Below are 15,306 nucleotides of genomic sequence, written 5' to 3'. Positions count from 1 at the left end.
ATGTAAGAATTATTTTAAGAAATGTGCAACCATTTGCCGTGTGTTATAACACTAATTGAACACAGTGAAGACCATGGCATGGATAAACAATAAAATATTCTTTTGAAATAAATTGGGACCCCCATATTTTGATGTAGGACTCCCATTTTCTAACACCAGGGGTCCCAGGGACTCTCAAAGTAAAACATGATGTAAACCCTGCTATGAGTCATCTAAGCAGTCCATAAACATAAAAAACACCTCTAAACGGAAATTCTTATTCTTTTTCCAGTTCCTGGCAAACCATGCTCGTTTTAGTCCTTATCTAATTCATACGAAATTAAGTGATTTAAATTAAATCATAAACATGCGAAAACAAAAACAGTTATATGCTGAAGCCATATATAGATAGGAATAATTCTACTGTAACATAACCTGTCAGTGCAGTCAGTTAAACCATTATCAGGTAGTGATAGTAAAACTGACCTCCAGGAGTCACAACAGCAACAGATGAAAGGACTTATCGTCGAATATAAACACCTGTTCAAAGACAAACATCATTTATCACCACGTTGATAATGGTTACAGTAAACCTGTGAAACAACATCCATGCAGACTGACACTAATGCAAGCGAAACATCTCGAGCAAGAAGTCAAATATTTACTTGATAATGACTTTGTTGAACCCAGTAAAAGTAACTGTTTGCCGTGCATACTTGTGTCAAAACTAGATTAAAGGTATAGGATGTGCACAGACTACAAGAAAATGTACACTCTAACAATAGGCAGACACTTTCCCAATCCCAAGGATTGATGATTGCATCAATCAAGGTGGAAACGCCAAGTGTGCGACAAAATTTGATTTACTAAAGGGATTTTGGCAAGTCCCTCTGACGGATCGTGCCCGAGAAATATCCAACTTCGTTACACCAGACGGATTGTTCCAGTACAAGGTATTGCCATTTGGAAAGAAGAACTAATGATTAACGACGTCATATCCAGACTAGAAGGTTGTGAAGCTATGTCGACGATGTTGTCCTGTATAGTGACACCTGGGAAGAACACATCAAACTCATGTGGAAGTTCTTTGAGACAATGAGCAAAGCAATTTGACTGTCAAACTCGCTAAATCTGAGTTTGATTGGGCAAGGGTGACTTACCCCAGACATACTGTAGTACAGGGTGAGGTACAATCTATAGATGCAAAAGAATCAGTACAAGTTTTCCCATACCAAACTGCAAACCACAACTGATACGCTTTCTTGGTATGGTTGGTTACTACAGAAAATTCTGTCCAAATTTCTCTACAATTACTGAGCCTTTGACTAACTTACTTAAAAAGGAACTAATGTTCGTTTGGTCAGAACAATGTCAACAGGTATTTGATACACTTAAAGCCATACTGCAAAGTGATTCAATCTTGTCTGCACCAGATTTCAGTTTGCCATTCAAGTTTGCTGTAGATGCTAGTGATGCGGCAGCTGGTGCTGTTTTATTGCAAGAGGCCTAGGATACCGAAGTCATTGATCATTCTCTTTGCTACTTTTCTCGCAATTTTTATAAATACCAGAGAAAGTACTATTAAAACCAAATGTTTATCTTTGATATTAGCTTTACAGCATTTCGAAGTTTATGTTACTTCTTCAAGTCAGCCTATAGTTAAATAATAACACATGAGAGTGAGGGCAGTATCACGAATATTGCCTGCCCAAGGGCTGGTGGTCATGATCGAAATACTGATGATGCCCTCGCCTACAGCTCGGGCATCATCAGTATTTCGATCATGACCACCAGCCCGAGGGCAGGCAAAAAATCGTGATATTGCTCTAGCTCTCATGTGTTATTATTTTTATTACACCGAACAAGCAAACATGCAAAGAAACAAAAACACAAAGACTTCTTCGAGTACAGTTTGCCTTCTGAGTCCGGACCTCAGCGTAAAATGTTGTCAGTGCCGAGTCTAGGGTTGCCGCTAAAGTTTGCCGATCTCCTCGGTGGCGTATCCAAATTTGTTGCTTGCATAGTCGCTGAACACAGAAATTGCATTCCTTGTTGTCATTTTCGTTCGTTTGCTGTTTACTTGCATCAAAATATCGTCTAACTGTGCCGATGACAGCTCTGCATGACGTTTTGCAGCCACAACTTGCCAACTGCAAAGTACAACAAGCGAACGACAATTTGTTTTGCGCAGAAAGGATGCGCAGTAAGTAAAATGACGTCATCCATGTAATATCAAATGCAGAGGGCATCATCAAGTTCGCAGAGGGCATCATCACATTCGCAGAGGGCATCATCACGTTCTTTTACATGTCACGTGAGTCGTGTTTAACCAATGGCAGTGCACGCTGAATGAGTGAGGTGTAATAATGTTTTATATTGATCACAACCCTCTTGTTTTCCCGCAGAAATTACAAGGCAAAAATCAGAGATTGTTTAGATGGGATTTAATATTAGAGGACTCGAGTTTAACATTAGACATATCAAGGGCAGAGACAATTTGATTGCGGACTGTCTCTCTTGTATTAACAATTTATTGTTGTTCACATTTTCAATATCGCATTTGTAAATGAAATATTTTTCTTTGAAAAATGTTCTCCTTTGGAAAGGGGGTGTGTTATGTAGGTCATTTCCCCCCAAACTCATGACCTGAGTTCAATTAATCTAGAAATTTCTCAGGGTCACTGTCCTTCCAGACCTCACGACTTTCAATTCAAATAGTTATGTTTGGAACCTTCTAGAAATTCAATAAGGCGTGTAAGTGGAGCTATTTTAGAGCAGTAATTAGCATACCAATAGAAGTTCTAGATTGTTCTTATATTCTCTTACATACCCATTTACGTATAAATACTAGGACAGCACAGCATACTGTCAGACATTTGAGATCGCGTCTCTGACGTGTTACTTCAAGATTTCGTAAACTCCAGCAGTGTTTATTCCAAGACTTTTCAAGACCTTCACAGCAACGTTGAAATTATTATGTGGACTTTGTGCACCCTCAAGCCTGCAAGCAAGCCAAAGGACTGCTTACTCAAGTCTTGAGCTGTGTTTCATCCCAGCTGAGAGAAGTAGCCTGTAAACTTGTACAGTTTGTGTTCTATTGCTTGACTTAGCGATTATTTTTAATTGGAATTGCCGAGTTCACAGTTTTGTTCGTTTTCTCTCGCGTGACAAAATGATAAATTACTACACACTCTAAGACTAGGAGACGCACTGGAATGCAGTCCAGATGTCATCGGATATGTCTACTGGCCTCTTAAGTGCATGTCTGAAGGACAGTAAGCTACTCGCTACTATACTTAAAATGTAAACACATCAGTTAACAGGCACTTAACTAACTCAGAAACCATAACAAAGACGATTACTCATCCAGACTCGGTAGATTAGTTTCGTTTCTCCTCTGTAGACTTTCGGTTCGCCGTTGTCAAGAGTGATATAGAGTGTGCTGTCCTCTATGGGTGTCAATGGGTCAATGAGCAAGGCTATTTATGGTGGTGCAGGTATGTAATAGTGTAAGAGTGTCACAGAACAGGCGAAGCGATACGAACGCGTTGTTTTCCTCTTTTATAATCTACTCACATTATGAAACTTACAGATGTACACAGTTTCAATCAATCGTGGTTGATCGATCGTTAAACGCAGAGTAACCTACATTTTTAAGATAAGATGAACAATCTTCTTATTAATAATCTCCGATTCAAGAGAAAAACATACTCTGAGACACGCCATTTGGCATCGCAAACACATTCGCAATACCACCGAAGAATTGCATATCCACGGCACGCTTTATCCCTTCTACCAGTCATGCAGTCCGTTCGTCAATCTTACAGGTTATCTTTTAACATGTTGTACCCTATGATAACTCGGGGGCATACAGTCATAAAAGCTATAACGAGAAAAGATATTTGAGCAGGCGATTTCTTAGGGCTCCCAGGGGAAATTTTCGAATCAGCCTGCGAGGAATATCACGAGGCAAAATACTTCTCATTTGATTTCATGGAAATTTCATTTTTTGTGCAATGCCTAACTTAAGAAAAACCATGGCCGGTCAATGAATGCTTTAGGATGCCTTCGGGTGTTTAATTTGAGAAGCACAGTATGAACGGAATAAGCTTTCAATTATGTCAATTACGAAAATGTTATTGCTTTCAATGATTGATAAAAAATAATTTTTATCACCCCTTTTAGTGCATGTGTTTTATCAGCGGTGACTAAAATGTATAGCAGACCTGTAGTTGATTGTATTAATCTAAACGATACAGTTCGGTTTCCGTTTTTTTTCATGGGGTACAAAGTAAAACCTTGAAGAAAATGAAATAGAATAAGGAATTAATGAGCAAACATGGACAACTTTTCAGTGTGTTGTTCAAAAAAGATTGCTTAATTGGTAAGCAAAACTAACCAAAAGAAACTTTTAATACTTACAATCGATGCCTTCGATGGTGGATTTATTTTACAGAGTAACTACATTTGGTAGTATTTTAAACAAACATGCTTGCCTGGTAGTCTCGTCACAGTGTGACGTTTTCTGATTAATTTACTTGGTCTGTACAGCTGTACACCACCCAAAACCCTATGCGTGGATCGAAACAAATGTGCGTGCCTTTGGAAATTGTCATGGTCGAGAGAAAACTAGCCTGCTTCGACTGATTCGTTTCTCTTGCGACTGAACATTAATGAAGTACATATGCAGTCAATAAAATGCCTCATAAATGTGCCAGTCACAGTTTCGCTACGGTATGAATTTTTGTTCCCATTTTTATAATGTAACAACTGAATGCATTATCTTCAAGTTGTTGATCTGCACAGTCAATGTTTCCCTGCAAACCTATAACTGCTTAACATTTGCAACAATTCTCATATTTTCCTCTTATGTATTTTTTGCCTCCAACTCATAATCCCTACCAGGGTCTTAAATTTCTGTCAGCTTCCCTTCTTTGCGATGTCAATTCTGAAAAAGCTTACCTGGTAAACGACCCTTGCCTTCCATTCCCATGCGGTTCGCCCGCTAGAATACAAAACGTTGAACACAAGTAAGCACCAACCTAATAAGGGAAAAATTGTCACGATTCGACAGGCCATACTGGACTTCTCAAATCCTTTGCATGGACAATGCACGCTTTGTTGCTACAGGGACTTGCAGAACGTTTCTGATGCATGGCGTCGCTTCCTGCCCCGCCCTGAGACCTACAACCAAAGCTATATTTTCAGTAACCAATTTCTTTCTATACCAAGTCTTCAGGCTGTCACGTAAGTACTTCCTATTTAATGAAAATTGCCCCGTAATAATAAAAAAAATCATAACATGTACAGTGTTCAGATTTTTCGTCATAGAACTTCAGAGTATTTTGATAAAATTTCGAACGAGGTTGTGTGATTGACATGCAGCCTATAATTGCAGAATAAAAGTACGTGCAGTGTTCCAAGAACTCATAACTCCCAAGAGGTCACGCGACAGTGGCACAAACAAACCTTTTTTGAACAAATGCGCAAGATGGTGCACATAACATGTGCACGTGTTTTTTGTCAAAATGACTATCCCTTTGGTATTCCGGAGTTTTCCAAATGAAGCCAACTTGTAAGTTATGACACTTTACAGTTTTGAACAACGAACTTGATTTAACTTGCGCCCATCAAACACCTTATACAATACAGTGCGACCATTAACCGCCATATTGAGGGTAAACATGGAGGTAATAAAAGAAAATATCTCGTTTTACCTCCATGGGGTAAAGTAGGTTGACTTCTTCACTGATGATACAACGATAACATTCTCTTTAAGAATTAACAAAAACACCCACTTCTATACAAAAATCGGTGTTTTCTATATCGATTTAAATATCATTCAGACAGTAGCTCAAGGCATCACTATGCTAGTCATTGAACCTACATGACCTGTAGGTACGTCTTTTCTTGGCTTTGTGGGGGATTTGATAGAACCAAACATTAAATCATCTTTCTATTTCTAAGTCGATAATGGCAAGTTGCCGTTTTATTTGCAATTATTAGGGTGAAAGTAACTTGCAATAACAGTATAACCCGACGTATATTGAAAGTGAATTCATTTTTTGCATTTCAAAAACAAGCTAAAACCAATAGCAAACAGAGAAACAAATATCACTTTTATTATTGTAATTTTAATTTATTATAATATCGTAAACAATGGTTTGTTAGTAGATCTTATAGTTTCAATAATTGGTATTGCACCCAGAATGATCGCATGCGTTATCTCTAAAACACTAATATCTCAATATAGATTGCACTCTGCATGTAGAAATTTGTTACTTTGCAGTCGTTTCACCGTATACACATAATGTAATCTTTTTAAAGCCAGGGCTGAGTAAATGTATCTACATGTAGACTATTACATGACACAGTGAAATACCCGGTAAAGAAACAAGGTCGACCAGAATCGATTTCATCGCTGTTATCATTTGTTCTATTTGTTCTATTTTCATGATAAGTATTTACATTTACTGATTTAAAAATTATATGTTTAATGAAGCGTGTGCTGCTCCAACATTCTCCAAAGTACAGTTTTGTCTATCAAAATGAAGGAAAAGTAAATTTCTCATAAAGAAGTTCCGCATAAAATAAAACAGTATCACATTGCACTATAACAGAATTAAGTTGAGTAAAAATAAAGAAATCAACAAAATGGAGTAATCTAATATCTTCTTTCTTTCGACATTCAAGACAACCAAATGATATTCTTTCTACTGTTTGATGACAACTAAATCAAGGATATGACAAGTGATTTTAGTTCACTGACTATAATCTATTTATGTATTTATGTAGTCATCCCTCTATCTATCCTGGGACCCTAGAGTTATTGATTTGTTGTAACTTGACTTTTACTTTTGTTTCCTTGGATATGATTTGATTTCATTTGGTACTTATTTAACAAAAGAAAACGCGAAAAAATACAAATGTTGTGTTTGAAAAGTAAGACAAAAGCCAAGAACCTTATTTCAGTAAAATAAATGGTACAGACCTACAATGGCTGCACTATAACGTTAACGCTATCGTCAGAACTACTTCTCGTAGGGATAGATTTCAAAACCCGTTAAATAACTGACATATGGTTAGACTCATTGCCAGAACAAGGAAAATGGTCTGACTTAGTTTAAATCCTCTGCTATAGATTTTCGGTTCGCCTTTGTCGATGATGACGTAGAAAGTACCGTTCTTCTGCACTGTGACTCTGTCAGTTTGGTCAAAGATATTGGTCAGTACTGAAATAAACGAAAAGGGAAATAAGTGTTCGTACAAGCCACAATTTGTTACAGATGTGAAATTCTTTTCAGACTTACGTAGAAATGAGAGAAACAAAAGCATTTTAAAACAGTAAACGTATTATTTTCTTCTCTCTATTGCTCATCATTGAACCGTGTGGAGCATAACATTGGATGCAGTACGGGTAAATTTGTTCACTTCATACCTTTCAAAATCGCTAGCATTTTGAACGATGGTGCATTTCTGGCCTGCAAAATTACATTATATCTTGTTTGTTTTTTTTTTCGAAAATCTTTTGTGAAGGTTGCACATTTTCATATTGTTGCCGTAACATTGAAGCAGTATGGTACTTTGATGATCTTGACACTTGTCAGAAGTGTAAACTTACCAGTTCCTTTTTCGAAGGGATGATTCCTTATCAGGTATCCCTGAGTAGATGCACTATATCCTCCAGCATAGATGGCAACGAATGTCTGCATACGTGGAAAGTACCATTCCAATTATCAGTTAACCAAGTTACCAAAACCGACATATCTTCCGATCAAACAACAAACATTTTGGCTAATCAAATACAACTGACGTTATGTCATATATATATATATATATATATATATATATATATATATATATATATATATATATATATCTATATATATATATATATATATACACCAAAAAGTGAATGAATATATAAAATTATCGAGGGAACCTTATCGCATCCCTCCATATGGAAAGTCAATAGCAGGCCTTGACAAATTAACTGATGTTCAGATTAACATATAACCTTATTTGCTTCGAAAAAGAACTAAAAAGTTTGATCTGAACCACAGTTTGAGAATTATCGACTGTTGTTCCGAACTGACCGTGACATGTCAAATCATTGACATCAATTGCTATAAAAAGGATTAGTTAGACAATAAATGATATCCTACCATTTTTCTTGCGAAAGAATAGAAGTCGATATCGCAGGTGCATTCAACCTGTTCCGCGTCTTGATTCTTACTCACTTCCGCATCGAATAAATTTCTTCTATGTTTCAGGATTGTTGAGATAAACTGTTGTCAAGAATCGATGACAAGAAGCAAAAGATGGTTGATAATTGGTATATTTATAGCTTCCTATCTCTTGCAATTGATGATACTTTGAGTAGTAATTTTGGTCCATTTATATACAAAAAGGGCAAAGATATGTGAACTTTGTTATTTTATATTATCAATACAACTCATACGGTTTTGCTAAGGTTTAAACATGAATAATCAATTATTCATCATCGGAACCTAAAATGCAAACAATATATTGTATGTAATGTTTGATAATAAACGACCATTAATTGACCAAAGGTGGCAAAAATGGGAATTTTGACTCTAGTCATTCATAGGCCTGTTATGTTTGTGTTGGCGCCACCATTTACACCGAGAGTAGGCTTTTAAAACTATATTAGATCAAAACGCCGATAAAACCCATCTATATTTTAAATTATAGCTTTTCTCACAATATCAATTTTATTTGAAGATTTATCTAACCGACCTTGTACAGGTACCTTTCTTCCACATAGTATGGCCACAGTGACTCATGATTGGTCGTGTCACCCGTGAATTCAGGCCCTTGTTCAGTTCCATAGTAGATAAACGGAATCCACTGTGAATACAAAAGGTCACGTTCGTTACAAAATGATTCGCCAATAGAGAAGAACATTTACAGGGAACTGCACGCAAACACGTGACTTATAATTGCTTACTTCTGCCTAATCACTGTCGCTTCGTACAAAGTTCACAACACATTTTATTTAGATCTTTATATACATAAGGATATTTAGGCAAACATATCACTTTCGTAATCTCCAGTAAAAACAAGTCGATCCGTCTATAATTATAAAGATTAACATGATATGATTCCACTGAAAAAAAAGGAAATATAAAACTTACGTCAGCCATTAAGAGATATGCAAGGGCGTTTCTTAACTTTGTGAAGTCATGGTTATTACCGAGAAATCTTCCAACGGTACCGTTGTCGATGTACCCGCCGAGAACAGAAGAATCTTCGTACAATCCCCACTGAAAAGATGACAATGTTCAGTTTTAACAAATACAACGATGACAAAAGCTTTACAAGACATGCTATAGTAGAAGTATCATCATCCTGATTGTAATCATTTTGGATTCATTGTCAATGCTGCCATATTATCTTCAAAATTATAGATGTCCCTATTATTTATTTAAAAAAAAGAGAATAATGTTCTTGTGCTCATCAAGATCTCTGGCTCATATCAATGTTTTGAAAGTTGTCGATTATGCCAAAATCATGGCGATACCTTGCTCGGGTATTGAAATAGAAAAATGAATTCATTATCAGAATAAATCATGCACGGATATTTAAATGTTTTCTGGTGAAGGTTCACCAAGTAATGTTATTGTGTGGTAACTTACCCTTAGAGAAAGTTTATCAGGGAGCAGATGATAGCCATTACTGTGCGCTGATTGGTTGAAGAAGGCGTCAAGAGCAGAGTACATATCGTCATCAAAGACTGAGTCAAGGACAGACTGATACGAGGCAAGGACAGCTTCCGATATACCCGTGCTAGCTTGCCCGATGGTGAATACACCCGTGGCGTTGTTCAGCTCTGATAATAAATCCTTGGGTATCTAACGATTGACGCAAAGATGATACAAAGGACACGTCAGGAAGTGGTTAGTGATAATAGTGATTATGATAATTGTTAAAATTACAACAAAGACGAAGATGACGATAAAGACATAATATTCAGGTAGAACAAGTTCTGTTTTCTGAGTACGGTCCTTATCGTACACTTATTCACTTAATTCCTTAATAATGGGTGCTCGTCAACTACAAGTAATTAAACCTATGGCGGCATTTTCTGAAAGTATGCATTCGCCATCTCTCTGAATCTAGTCAGTTGTTCTGAATTGTTGAAGACACGTCTGTACAGTTGCGTTCGAAATCAGCTGCGTGTATAACGACAGTGCGATATCTTACATCGTCCACACGACTTGAAGTAAACTACTGCTTATTTTTTGAAAGTTCCTGAAGCAAAGAGCAAGTTTAACTTACGTCATCTATGTCAGAGAAACGAATCCCATCGAAACCGTACTGAGGAACCAGAGTTTGGGTCCAAGACACTAATGTCGTGCGTACAAATCTATTGGTATGGTTCAATTTGGGTAGATTTCTACTCCATTTCTGTTCAACACAAATATCAAGCAGGGAAACCATTATCACAGTTAAAAGTATAACGTGTACACAAAGTACAACAAGTTTGCTATATGTATTTGCCTTTTGGCGGAATATTTCTTGTGTAACCTCAAAAAGCTAAATACAGTTTTGCTAATCACCTGTGCAGGTGAACTTTCTTGACACTAAGACTTATGCAGTACACGTGTAAAACATATTTCTATGACACAGATTACGCACAAAATAATGATGCAATAGTATGGGCCCGTACGGGTTAAGAATGGTTTTATACTAGTTTGATATTGCAAAAGATTATCAAGTTTTGATATTAGTATATTTACTCAAGGCTTCAAACTGAATTATACACGCAACATACCACGTCAGAAAAAATATTGTATAAAACTGAGTGCCCCTCCCCCGAAACGTTCAAGAGGCGCATTTCAGCTGAATGCATTACTGGGTCTTAGCATTGATTCATCGATAGTAGGAACTCTGGAAATGTCTTTTTAGAAAGAATCATACTATTTTCTTTACAAAAGTGCAAAAGGAAGGTTCGTTAATCGTCGGGTAAGTTTAAAATACATGTATTAATTTCCTTGCAAATCCCATCCCAGTAACTCGCGATAGAGAGGGAAATGTTCGTGCTCTGACAATTAAAGAGTCCAAATGACAGTGTAACTATCATGATAAACTCACATCGACTTCATCGTAGTGTTCGGATTTGTTGAAAGGTGTGAATTTACTGAAGGCTTCTTCGTCTGGGTCATCACATTTAGACGATTCTGGACATCCATCCAGATAGCCCATGTGATGTATTACTCTGTTGTGCAAGCAGAAAATAGAAACTAAACCTCATAGATTAATCTAATTTTTACATCTGTATCCAGTAAGGCTCTAACAGCTGTATATAATGTCATTTTTCGTAATTTTACATTTGTATTTTCCAAACCATACTATGAATACTATTATTGGACAACAAACAAGTTTGCAGCAGGATAAATACAATAAGATCATATGTGGTATTTTGCCTTAATTTCAATATCGAAATTATCACTTACACCAGGAGGTTTTGAGATCTCTCGCTGTGCATTATCAAACAGCGTTGTCTGTGAATTTGTTCACCTTTTGGCAATCTCACTGACACATTAAACAATGCAAATGCACAGAAAGGATAAATTGAACAAATGCATGCAAAACGCTGCATTCGAGCAAATCTAGTGGTAATTATTTAAGTAGTCTCAAGTGCCTATGTTAAGATATACAGATATTTATGCAAAAACCCTAACCCAGCGACTGTATACCACGAGATCTAGATTTTGACCAGTTCACTACATTTATGCACGAGCGATAGCAAGTACATATATGGGGTTAACTAGTCAAAACCTCGTAGTATACCTGTTGCTTGAGTGGTTTATTGGTATTATATCGTAACAGTATATTGAAATTCTGGCATGAAACATTGAAAAACAAAATTCTTTACAGCTGAGAGCTCGCGCCTGTTACCTCTGTGCTATACCGCCAATATATGCACGGTTATTTTAACCTCTCGACCAATCAGGTTGCAGTATTTGTTCCGTCACGGTCAACATACTGGTATGATATAAGAAAATTTATACAAGGTAAATTAGATGCACAAAGGAATAGTAAAATAAAGATTACAGCGCCGTTCTCTGTACAACTTTGTTTCTTAAGTACAGCTCACGCACGTGACATCGGAACTGCAACTTGAAATGCCTGTTTCTGTAGCTTGGTCGTCTGAGTCGTTAATATGTCTTTTTTCAGTGTTATTGTAATTTTTGAAAACGCCTATTAACTCGTATTTTAGGCGTCCATGCATGCGTAATATCCAAGAATCTCACCAAAATCTGCCGACAAATATCTTTTGCATGTAAAGAAGAGAACGATGACGCTATATGCGAACATATGATAACTCACAAATCAGCCATCACCCATATTTTATGGACATGACACGCCGATACCAAATCAATCAAATCTTGTTCAGTCCCAAAATTGGGATCGATTGTGTAGATGTCTTGGGGCCAGTAACCATGGTAACCATCACCGTCAGTTGAGTTCGTATTCAGCACAAACGGAGAGATCAGTATTGCATTAACACCTATAGGGTTTGAAAATAATAAAGATTCAAAGGTATGAAACAGAATACAGTCTCCATGTTTGAATCACAAGGTAGATGGAGAAAAGGGCTTCAGGAAAACAAGTAAAAGTGTCTTGAAAGAAAAGTTCCTGACATAAACACTGAGCAAAACCGAATTGAATGCGATATAAAGACAATAAAAATGAGAAGTTAGGACGTATTCAAAGATACGAGTTTCATTAAAGGACGTTTGTTAAAAGAAAGTGCATATCGTGTCACAGAAATCAGTATTCTAAATGTTACATCCATTGGAAGCTAGCGTTGCTTCCAGATCATATTTTTCATTTAGTGTCATAGTGCTAAGAAAATTAACAATAGTTTTCTGTTTTACCAACAGTTCGGTATGAATGTGCACTGATTTTTGCAGAAATGAGAGCACGTAATGTTTTTACTATTCAGGTTACAATTATCAAAAATCCACCAGGGGATTGACGTATACTATGGAAATAACGGGCGACGCGCTGACCATTAACGTTTATTTGTGGGCAAGGGCGAGAGGAAAGCCAAAAATTAACGCCTCGCCCGTTAATTTGGCTTTCCTCGAGCCCGCGCCCACAAATAAACGTTAATGGTCAGAGCGGAGTCTGTTATTTCCATTATATTATCAGCGAACCCGAGAAAACCGTCAAAATTTGCGAAAATTTCCGGAGCGAACGACAACTGGGCCCCAGAAACTGAGCAATACGCGACGCACTGTCACGCGCGCTGTAAAAATTGGCAAATCCGGAGATGTTTTCAGAAAAAAGTATCTCAACTTGACCTACAAGTGCTCCATTTTATTTTGTGATTGATTATGATTTACGTTTGAGCTGTAAAGTTACGATACTTTGAGTTGTTAATCTTATTATTCATATTCACGGGCATGTAAACAAACCATTACTGTGTATTTGTGGTCAGTCACGTAGTTCAGCTCGACCAATCAAATGCGACGGGCAGGGCATGGTAATATAATATACGAAAATACACTGGTCGACGAGCTGTAGTCGAGGCATAGTCCAACTTTACCGAGCATAGTAACAGTATGGTGATGTGAGCGAGAAATGATCCCAGAATGGCACATTTGATAATTTTAAAATCAACTTTAGAAGAGAACTATCACAGGTTATCACGACCAATGGCTGCACTGAGTTAATTCAGTTTTCATATGTGGCGTTTCCCAAATATTTTCGTCAATAGGATTCGTTTGTAGTAGCGAGCAAAGGTAGTTCGGTCACATGGCAGTGTGAAGTTTATACTTACTGTCTGCACTTACCCAAATTTGTGATGTAGTCTAGCTTTCTTTCAATGCCCTTGAATGTACCACCACAATATTCGTCCTTAGAATCGCACTGAATCGTGGGTGATTCATTTGTGTGTGCAAAACGATCAGTGACAATCTAAATAGAACAAAACCGGCCCGGTATCAAGCAAACAACAATCCTATGTACATTTTCTATTCATATTTTTCATAATATAGACAATCCTTATTTTTAAGTTCTTGGTTTGTTTGATAACCACATGTGACGAAAGGAGTGAGAGGTTAAAAGAACAAAGTAAGTATGTGGAGACATCTTGACATACCTGTTCAGAGATGTTCCCCATAAAAACCCCAATGAAATCGTTACTTCTGCTGTTTATAAATTTTATATTGATTAATTGTCCAATATATTAACCCCCCTGTTTATATCATACCAGAACCCGGAACCTCGTTTGTTGAAAGAAGAAGTCCCCGCACAGTTAATAAGTGATACAAAAATTCGATTGCTGCAAAAGATACCGAGTGCAATCCAGAGTGTACACCATTGAGAATTTTCAAAACTTGACATCCGGATTGACACTCGTCATTTAAAACTGGATACATTAATTGCACAGTTGTGACAACCGGCGCCAGGTATCCACTGACCCCATAGTTCTGTTTCTACGTGAACCTTTAACAAAATACCCACTCACTTTGCAAAGAGATCAGCGTCCCCTTGGTGACATCCCCTACCTCGCCTGAAATCATCGCTTATTTTATCATCCAAGTTTTAATCTTCATCGTAACACTTTCAAATAATGCCGCATGTCAACGAACCCCTCGTAAACATCTTGTACCGGATATTTGTAATTTCATGCCTTGAACAAACAGCTGGGGAAGGGTATATTTGCTAGTTATTACGAAAGCAAACGATCATAAATACACTTAAATGATCATTAGCTCGTTTTTCAAACATGTACACTCATACTTATATACACTATATATTTGCACAATGTAGTTCATCTAATGGGAGACCGATTTGCTGTAAGGCTTATGACTTTTATAGACACTTTGAGAATTTGTCCCGATGTCACTCGAAATGGCAACTATAGCAGACACTGAATAAAGATAGGAACAGAGGTTGACTTGATTTCCTTCAATTTTATACATTTTCCCTGGGAAATTTTCCATGGGACGAATAATTAAACCTTCAATATGGGTAGCGTCAGATTTTTCAGGAAACGAAAGCAAACGATTATAAAACATTCATAACCCTTTCACGATCGCTTGTAAACTACTTGCTCAAACACCATAATGACTGACAATATTCTCTCTCTCTCTCTCTCTCTCTCTCTCTCTCTCTCTCTCTCTCTCTCTCTGTCTGTCTGTCTGTCTGTCTGTCTCTCTCTCTCTCTCTCTCTCTCTCTCTCTCTCTCTCTCTCTCTCTCTCTCTCTCTCTCTCTCTCTCTCTCTCTCTCTCTCTCTCTCTCTCTCGTAAGCACTCTGCTTCATCGAGAGGCGATACAGTTGAAGG

At 37.3% G+C, this 15,306-nt stretch overlaps 1 protein-coding gene across 1 annotated transcript; it reads right to left on the bottom strand.

Annotated features, from left to right (window-relative positions):
• Positions 1 to 6,185: 6,185 nt before the first annotated feature.
• LOC139123623 (uncharacterized) lies at positions 6,186 to 14,137 on the bottom strand. Its single transcript, XM_070689791.1, has 11 exons — positions 14,117 to 14,137; positions 13,809 to 13,932; positions 12,337 to 12,517; positions 11,098 to 11,221; positions 10,282 to 10,410; positions 9,639 to 9,854; positions 9,138 to 9,266; positions 8,740 to 8,850; positions 8,145 to 8,267; positions 7,601 to 7,685; positions 6,186 to 7,211 (listed from the first exon to the last, which is right to left on the bottom strand). The coding sequence occupies exons 1-11, from the start codon at positions 14,135 to 14,137 to the stop codon at positions 7,033 to 7,035; spliced, it is 1,422 nt and encodes a 473-aa protein (XP_070545892.1). The 3' UTR covers positions 6,186 to 7,032.
• Between the last annotated feature and the right edge of the window lie 1,169 nt (positions 14,138 to 15,306).

The sequence above is a fragment of the Ptychodera flava genome, chromosome 2 (assembly GCF_041260155.1).
Source record: "Ptychodera flava strain L36383 chromosome 2, AS_Pfla_20210202, whole genome shotgun sequence".
NCBI classification, from domain to species: domain Eukaryota; kingdom Metazoa; phylum Hemichordata; class Enteropneusta; family Ptychoderidae; genus Ptychodera; species Ptychodera flava.
The sequence above is the reverse complement of the archived record's forward strand: the minus strand, read 5'-3'. Positions and strand labels throughout refer to the sequence as shown.